The sequence below is a fragment of the Lampetra planeri genome, chromosome 10 (genome assembly GCF_965212315.1).
Source record: "Lampetra planeri chromosome 10, kcLamPlan1.2.h2, whole genome shotgun sequence".
Lineage (NCBI taxonomy): Eukaryota > Metazoa > Chordata > Hyperoartia > Petromyzontiformes > Petromyzontidae > Lampetra > Lampetra planeri.
In genome coordinates, this window is record NC_136116.1 from 4,126,791 (window position 1) to 4,135,970 (window position 9,180).

At 51.4% G+C, this 9,180-nt stretch overlaps 1 protein-coding gene across 1 annotated transcript; it reads left to right on the forward strand.

Annotated features, from left to right (window-relative positions):
- Positions 1 to 639: 639 nt before the first annotated feature.
- Positions 640 to 8,482, forward strand: LOC144720865 (uncharacterized). The gene is made up of 3 exons (XM_078597963.1): positions 640 to 1,408; positions 2,861 to 3,054; positions 6,808 to 8,482. Exons 1-3 carry the CDS (start codon positions 886 to 888, stop codon positions 7,018 to 7,020), a joined length of 930 nt encoding a protein of 309 aa, XP_078454089.1. The 5' UTR covers positions 640 to 885; the 3' UTR covers positions 7,021 to 8,482.
- The last annotated feature ends 698 nt before the right edge of the window (positions 8,483 to 9,180 follow it).

Genomic DNA, 9,180 nt, shown 5'->3' on the forward strand with positions numbered 1-9,180 from the left:
TATATCTCACGGTGCCATGGAATTACCCTGTTTATATCATCATCACGGGTCCAGTTGACGTGACTTATTCTACAAACTACAGGGTGGCGGGTTTGCCCTTACTCGGAGCCACACATCTCACATCTGGTTGAGAAATAAAATAAAAATAAACCCGTTTGCCTCTTTCTCTCCACCGAGTGCTTCGCATTTTTTTGTGTGTGTTGTGAACTTGTGTTCAGGAAGTGGATGTTGAAGCCACTGAGCGGCTGCGTTGTGTGCCCTGTGGACCCTCACGGGGCTTAGTGCGCGTGAGTTGTTGAAGAGGGGGGGGGGGTGGGTTGTTGTGAGTGATGTCGGAGTTTCTGCAATCCTGATGTCGATGATTTACGATGCTCGTTGGGCCGCGGGGCCGCGGTTTTGGAGAATCCGCCCACACATCGAGTTCCCTCCAAATAATCCACCACGAGCAACAGAAGCAGCCCCACCACCAGCAGCAGCAGCACCACCATCTCCTCCTCTTCCTCCACCCTCGCCCGCCCCGGCCCACGCCCTCCTTTAGGAGCCACTCTCCGTTATAACCCGGCCCGCGTCTCTCCTCCCATGCTCGCGTGATAGCTCTGAGGCTGCTTAGGCGGGCACAGTGAGTGTGCAAAGTATACCGCGCCTTGTCTCCACGGCAAGATACTTTCCCGAAGTCAGAGTCCTTTCGAATTATCTTCAGCTGATGATCACGGTACTCTCTCCGGCGCGCTATCCTGCGCGGACGCACGTACGCGCGTGATGATGAGACGCGAATGTCTGGGGTCCCTCATCTGACGCACAGCGAAGGCATCTCTTACCCCCCCGCCTCGACCCTCCACCCCAGCCCCGAGTCTCCTCGCAGAGAGAGAGGGAAGAAGCGCAACAATGGAGCACACCATGTTCGGATATATGAGCCAAGAACACGGCGGGATTCCGCTGCCCGGTCTCCATCGCTTCTCGTTCCCGGACATCTCCGCCTCCTGCGCCGTCTCCACGCCGGGGTTCCCGTGCGCTGACGCCGCTTTCATGAGCAGCGGCGGCCGCTCGTACGTGCACCGCCACCACCACCAGCAGCAGCAGCAACAACAGCAGCAGCACCACCACCACCATCAACAGCAGCAGCAGCAGACCCAACACCAGCAGCAACAACCAGAGTGGCAGCAGCAGAGTCCAAGGTCCGCGGCCGTGTCGGCCGTGATGCGGCGAAGCGGCTCTGGCGAGCCCGGCGGAGTGAGGCCCGCGTCTCCATCGTCGCGGTCCCCCACGGGAGCCGCCACGGCCGGGGACAGCAGCCCCCAGCGCCTGTCCTCGTGCAGCTACGAGGCGGCCGCGGAGCTGCAGGTCGCGACCCGAGAGGACAAGGTGGCGAAGGCGGCGCGGAGGAAGAGTGGATCGACCGGAGGCGAAGGTGAGCGCGCACGAGCACGAGCACGCGCACCGCACGCACGCGCGTTCGTGCGCCACGTGTCCATGAAGTTGTGTAAAGGTCACTCCACTGCTGGATGAGAGCCTCCCCTCCGCACACGCCGCCAGCGTGTCCCTGGAGTCATATAGATGTGCAGCCCTTTGTCACTCCGCTGCTGGATGAGGGCCTCCACGCCACTTATCCTTGGAGTCGGTTAAGATTCATGTCGGACGCGACTGGTAAGCGAAATAGCATTGTTGTTGTTGTTTGAGCGAGTTGTAAAGTGACGCGTGCTTCGAATACCATCGCCGTGGTGTCGTTCATTTTTTCTCCAACTCGAACGTTTACGCTGTTGTACAAGATCACTCGGTGTTCGCCGCGGTCGCCAGCTGTTGGACGGCTACTCCGACCACACGCGCGCACGCGTGGAACGCGCTGCCCGTTTGAGCAGTTCTCACACAGTGCTGCAAGAAAAAGACGCAAGTGCTACGGAAAAAGTAATGCGTACGTCTACGCGCCTTCATAAATCTAAGCGAACAGAGAAGCAATAAAAAAAAACCTCACCATACTTAACCTTTCCCGCGCACGTGTTTGCGGTGTGCTATTTTTTTGTTCATTTCTTTTGACGCAATAACTTTCCACGGCTGTAAATCCTGAAGGTAAAACTCCGTCGTGACGTACCGGCGGCGATGCCAGCAGCGAACACAAATCGTCACCCTCATTAGAACCACGATCACTCGGGTATACAACGCGAGAGACGCCTCCGTGGCATATTTCGAATGCTTCAAACGTCTCCTCCGTGCCCTCGCACGCTTCCTAAAGCGCATAAACGAAGCAGCCTTGGCCGTGCAATCCGCCTTGCGATCAATTTCTACTGGCCCTAACCCTTCAAGAAGAAGAAGACTAATAATGAGAGCCACATCAAACCAAATTAGTACATTCTCCTAGTGCAGGCTGTCTCCCAGCAGGGTGGAGTCCACGACAGTTTCACAGTCGGGGTGCCATGCTGCGTTGTGGCTTTACACACTTCAATAATTATACTTTTTTTTATTTCGCCGACACACCGCAGCCTCCGTCTTTTTCGAACGTCTTTAACGTCATCTGTTAAGCAGACGGCGCAATGTGTTTTTTTTTATCTTCTCCTGATTCTGTTCGTCGCAATGATTGTGAACGTCGCCGGATAAGGTAAGCGGAGTACATCTGATGAGGTGGGTAGCCGGGGGGTGGATGTGGAGCTCACGAGGTGACGAGGTGTGTGTGTGTAAACATCAGCACTGGGGAGACAAAGGCGGCCGGACGTGGTGTTCACCACCCACCACCTCGTGTGCCGCTGCGGCGGCGGCTTCAATCGGCGCTCGCAAACAGCACTTGCCCCTGACAGTGTCTTAAAGCCTCTACGGGGTGGTGGGGCATCTTTGTCTTTGTCGTTCGTGTCGGGGGGTGGAACGCGCGCAGGACGCAGCCCGGAGGAGCCACGGCCGCGTCGCGGAGGAGGAGGAGCGGCGAGCGCCGCGCGACCTCGCAAGGAGCGCACGGCCTTCACCAAGGAGCAGCTGCGGGAACTGGAGGCGGAGTTCGCGCACCACAACTACCTGACGCGGCTGCGCCGATACGAGATCGCCGTGAACCTGCAGCTAACCGAGAGACAGGTGCCCTGTCCCCATGGCCACCCGACCACTTACGCTCAACCGCGCGCGCTAAATGATCGGCACTTTTCAACAACAAAAAAACATGTTTTTCTGGCCTGGACTTTTGCAGCTGTTTAAGACAAATTTCAGGATGCTGATTCCAAATCTGATCTCAGATTTGCTCTATCACATCTCATTTTGATGCTATCGGCATACCCCATTTTCATTGATTTTACCTGAAATTAACTCTGTCACTTATGATTGCAAGTTGTTGCGAGTCAGTGACTGCTTTAGTGTTAAAATATGGTGCTGTATTTTTAGAACAGTGTGTTTATAATATTATTTTATGTAGATATCCACATTTATTTGATATCTCAAAACTTGATGTGATAGACAAAAACTGATGTCAGATTTGGAATCAGCACCCCAAAATTACCTTAAAACCGTTGTTGACCAGTGTAATGGAGGCGGGTTTTGGGGGGGGGGGGGGTTTGATCGCGCAAAATATAAACGTGTCGTTAAACCCGCCGCCACACGACACAGCCAACTAGTAAGGGTTGTCACGTAAACAGAACGTGCCAATTCGTCACTAGTACAGCACACCGGTGTGTTGGAGAGTAAATCCACAACATTTACTTTTCGTTTGTAGAACTCCCAATCCGCGGTAAGGTGTGGGGTACAAATGGAGCCGTCCCGAGGGGGTCTTGGGGAATCGGGGCGACCGCCCCGGGCCCCGCACTTGGGGGGGGGGGCGCTTCGACGTCACGGTGTCTGATGTAATACTTCCGGTTTAGTAAAAAAATCGTCGGGGGGGCCCACACCGCGTGACATTTGCCCCAGCCTCCCCTCCCCCCATGGATGGCCCTGCGGACAAATGTCACTGATCCTAATATCCGTGATGTTATTCCATTTTTTTATATGTATAAATAACGGATATTAGGGACAAAAGGGGTTTGGATAGTAGTAGTTTGAAAGGATCCTACAGCTCCCGCGATTGAAGGAGTCATGCTGATAGTATCACAGATCGGGGGAGTTCTTCGAATTAGTATGATGTGTGGCACCACTGAGGGTTTATTATCAGCTGGGTCCATCCAGGTAGGTGACAGGACAGCCCTGGGTATTCACCCGCCTTCTGTAAACGTTAGCGTCACGTTCTACTTTGGTCCACTGGTGATGAGCAGCATATATTGCAAAGAGTTTAACACTAGACGCAAAGCAATGTAGAGCTTTAAGGATGGATCATAACCTTTGAATAAAACCGGTCAACCCTTGGCTATAATATTTGGAAATTCAAACATTTTATAGTTTCAATTTTTGTACTTTTACTTTTCACTATCTGTTCAATGTTACGTTGTACTAAGAATATACACAACACAAAACTTGCGTCAAATATCAGCTTTCTATCTCTTTTAGACCATCATAATCACTCAATCATGATCGGATAAAAATGGGCATACACCCCAAGAACACACAAAGGTCGATCAGCGTGTGACAGTGAAACAGAGTGGCTGATGCAGGGCTGTGCCGCGTAGTTATTGTTACAATCAGCGGGACAAAGCAGGATTTCATCATCAGCGGAATAAGGCAGTTGGGGACACAAGGATGGCAGGACGCGAAACGGCAGCAGCGCCCTCGATAGTGGCATAGATTTCAAATGAGCAGGCGGTGCAATTGCACCGGGGCCCACGGGCAGAAGGGGTCCATGCGCTTGGGGCCAATTCGTTACCACCAGGCCCATGCGCTCGGGGCCATGCGTTACTGCCAGGCCCATGCGCTAGGCTACGAAGAGAGGAGAGATTGTACAGAGGGCCCACATTTTATTTCTGTACCAAGGCCCATGCTGTCCAAACTAGGCCCCTAGATTGAAAACTCATTTGTTGAGAACAGCTTTTTGTATTTAGGTAGTTGGTATTCCCCCGCACCTCTGATGAGCGTGATTGGTGCGAAAGAAGTTCAACATACATGCCCCTCAATAAAAAAAATAATTCCTGTCAAGTCAATGCTGATGGCACACGTGTTACCTCTGCGTTCCGCCTTCCGCGTACAGTGACAATAGCTGCCCCGCATTCCCCCACGCTTTAATCACTGGTTTATGACAGCAGGGTTAGCCTGGTTGGCATTGGCGAGAAAAAAAACATGGGGCCACCTATCCAATATCACCTGCTCTTCAAAAACTATACATTATTTTTTTATCTTACCAGGTAAAGCCTACTGAACTATGTAGCTCTTTTTCAGAAGCGACCTGGCCATAAATGATAGCTCAACGAAGTGGCTTATCACGTGGAAATGTATAGGAGCCAAATACTCTATAAACGTATGTATCTACATGTGGAGGGAAACAACCGGAGGACCCGGAGAAAATTTAAAGTAATCACGGGGAAAACATGCAAAAAACTCCAAATATATCGGCATCAGGGGTCAGGAACCCACGGCCTCCTGCACACCAGGCGAGGTAGTAAACATCTCACCACCGCGGCCTGGGCCCCCTGCAGCCCATGAGCACCGCCTGTACGCTCGAGAGCTACAAGGCTGGGTCACGATGTACGCAATCGAAACATTCACATTAATTTAAGTTCCCCACTCTTTTTTTCCAAGTCTCATCATTTGTTCCACTGCAAGGCATTGCACGTCTCTGAAACAAACCAAAAAAAAATCTGTTAATATCAAGATGTAGTAATTCTGTGTGCCGACTTCATCTCCTGAGAATAAGATGAAAAGAACGTAACATTGATCAGATAGGGAAAAGTCAAAGCGACAGATTTACGTGATTGAAATTTAAATTATTTAACCCTTTCAAATGGCATGTCACTCTGCCTCCTGCACCTTAATCTGTGTAAATGTTTTGCCCTCTCTAATTACACGGCTGAACAAAACGTAATTTTACGAGCCTGAAATTTAAATGTGAAAACGTTCCATTGTTTGTATCGTGTACAAGGTGACTCATAATTCCTGCCATATTTTTCAAAAGCAATCTTATCCAGCAACTGATAGATACTGCCGCGTTCCAATAGTTTTTTTTCTCTCCATCGATCACTAACAGCACGTGGCATTGGTGGTGCTTATGCTTGGAAACATTTTCACACTGATTCCTGCTCATTCTCAAAAGCAAGGTCCTATTGATGATGCGGCAGGAATGGCATTCAGATTACCCGTTGAAAGGTAACAGAAATACCGATATGTTCTCAACCAAATGAAAAAAAACATTTCCACTATGAAATAAAAGAGTGACGTGGTTTCTGTTCTGGGACACCCTGCCTTCTCTTTCTTTTCAGACATAACTCCCATTACTGTCTCCATGAGCTTCGACTCTGCGTCGATTCACATCTGTTGTCTCCATACCTCGTTCCACCGCATCCTGCCATCCCTCACTCGGTTCCCCCCCCCTCTGCTCCTCCCGCCCTGCGCCGAAATTATCTTCACGGTCCCACGTAGACTCCAGCTTCTTATGGCGACATGTTAACTGCCTCGCCTGGTATGCAGGAGGTAGTGGGTTCGATCCCGACCCAGGCGCCTGTATATTTGGAGTTTGTGTGTTTTCCCCGTGGCCGTGTGGATCTTTCTCCGGCCAGGTCGCTTCTGAAAAAGTGCTATAGAGCTCAGTGGTCCTCAACTGGAAAAATAAAAATAGTTGAAAGTTTAGTTTGAATAATTCCGCCTCATTTCCTAGGGTACGGGACACACTGTATGACCGTCACGTTTAAAAAGTATTTGTTAAATAAATAAACAAACTACCGCAGTGGTCAACGTGTAAACGAGCTGCCCCCTTCCGTGCAGGTGAAGGTGTGGTTCCAAAACCGGCGCATGAAGTGGAAGCGCGTCAAGGGCAGCCAGCTGGGTGCGGGGGCGCAGGAGGGCGAGCTGCCCGGCGACGTGCACAAGGATCCGCTGCTGCCCTCCGAGCTGCCCACGGGCCTCCGCGCGGGCGGCACTCACGGCCACTCCGCCGGGGACGCCAGCGGCTACGACAGCGAAGACGGCTCGGTCTGACTTCAGTCCCCGGGCGTCGTGGTTGCCGGTCGCGGCCGCCAAAGTCAGGGAGGGAAAGCGCAAAGTGTACGAAGGGTGCGAACGGGTCACTTGGCACGCACGCGCGAGCGCGAGTGTGTGCTCGTGCGCGCGTGTCGGTGGGCTCACGCACATCTGTGGGCATTCCAAGGGGACGTGTGGATGGAAGTGGTCTCTGCTTCGGACTAAAGGACCTCCTGCTGCTGCCCTCCGGGCTGCCCACGGGCCTCCCGGGGGGCGCGCCTCACGGCCATCCCGCACCTCCGATTAGCTACGGTTGGCTACGTATGGTGCGAAAGAAGTTCAACACACATGCATAAAAGAGGGCTCCTACCGTAAAAAACAGCACTGCCCCCGCACATTCTGAACGAACTCGATTGCCCGCAACTTACGTATCTGAAAGGAAGCCCTATTTTTGCAAATGGAAACAATCTAATATTCTTTTTATAAATGTATATTTTTGATATTTTTTTTGCTATTATCTCTCGGCCATACGGAAAAATGCCTAACGTCGGTAATGTTTGTACCTGGATATAGTTGGAATTCATTGATAAAAGGTGTTCTGTGCTGAAAACTCGTTTTGAGAATGAGCTACCGCTAAAAACATGCACAGATGTATGGCCAGTGCCTTGACGTTAGAGGCGCCGAGTTAGAAATACGGTTTCGGAAGAATGTGTACACTTGCATGCACTTATACCAACGTATTCCCCACGTGATTTTACCAGCTCCTCCTGTGTATTTCATCGTGCCTCGATAACAGCGATAAACATTTACACGTTTACGACTGCCGATCGGCGCGTTCAATTACACTGGGTTAATGTAGCAATCGTCATCGTTATCATCGGGCTTGGTCCATCCACTGCTGGATGAAAGCCTCTCCCGCCATCTCTCACGATCTGCGATGTAATAATCCACCGAGCACACGAGCGGAGCTCGTCGCTCCATCTGCTCGGCCGGCGGCCTCTTGCGACGCGCTCACGGTTTTAACGGATTATTTAGTTTTTCTTTTAGTGCTCCGGAGGACGATGTTTACAGGGTGACCTTTTTTTCTAAAGATAGACATTAACGACGATGCTGTAATTCCTCTCCATCCTGCGCGCACATGTGTGCGTGTGTGCGTGTGTGTGTGTGTGTTCACACATTTAATTCACACGGTCAGTAATGAGCACTGTTTGGACCGCACCAAAGTGTCGATGCTCATTTATGCGCGCGGTGCCGGTTCACGTGTACTGAGTCGCGATTACTTTTTTCCACAATGTCCACGCTGCCACCCAGCGAAAGGAAACACGAGTTGACGGGCACTTGGCAAGTTGCGGGGGAGCTGGCGTCGAGACACGAACCGTGCTGCGGCCCAACGCCGCGCGTCCCAACCAAAATCAACAGAGCCGTTGTATAATTGCTTCATTATTCATTCACGAGAATAAAGGCATTGTAAGAAAATTATTACGCCGGTGTACAAAGCTTCCGTTGAATTTCTGTGCACGTTACACCCTCCCACCCCCCCCCTCTTGCCAGACCTGCCGTTGAGAAAGGAGAGAAGCCGTGGGACGGTTTTGTGTGCCTTTCTCTAAACTCGGGGGGTTCTCAAACCTCGGTCCTGGTGAGCCATAGTTACAACCGGCGTGCACACGTAGCACGCAATGTCAAAAAGAAGCCCGATTTGTGCACCTCCGATTAGCACGGTCCCACACCTCCGATGAGCACGGTTGGCTACGTACGGTGCGAAAAAAGTTCAACATACATGAGTACATGCGTGAACGACTAAACATTTGTATTTGGATGAAGCGGACCTGTGAACGGGAAGAGATGTAAGTGTGGTGGGTGGCTCGCGAGGGCTGGATGGAAAAAAAATAACTAAATAAAAACGCCGCCTTAACTTATTACAAGACACGTATGTATTACGCGTGAAATATGAGGTCATTTCGCAAAAAGAGCGGTCCGCTACAGCAGCAAATATACTCACGCTAGCGGAGCGCCAAACAAAGCTGCACATCTCGCCCACTGACCACTCTGGAAAATGCTTCGCGTTGGAGGAATACCTCAACCGTGAAAAGTTATTGCAGCCATTCGCATCAATTGCTAGCCGAGTGTCGTTCATCGGCCCCGCTGAATGCTGGCACAGCGCGCGCATCGTCCGTTTTG

Excerpts from the sequence above, each read along its gene's own strand:
- LOC144720865 (XM_078597963.1), top strand. The coding sequence starts at position 886 with ATGGAGCACACCATGTTCGGATATATGAGCCAAGAACACGGCGGGATT. Across the intron at positions 1,409-2,860 it reads TGGATCGACCGGAGGCGAAG|GACGCAGCCCGGAGGAGCCA; the intron begins GTGAGCGCGCAC and ends GAACGCGCGCAG. Across the intron at positions 3,055-6,807 it reads TGCAGCTAACCGAGAGACAG|GTGAAGGTGTGGTTCCAAAA; the intron begins GTGCCCTGTCCC and ends CCTTCCGTGCAG.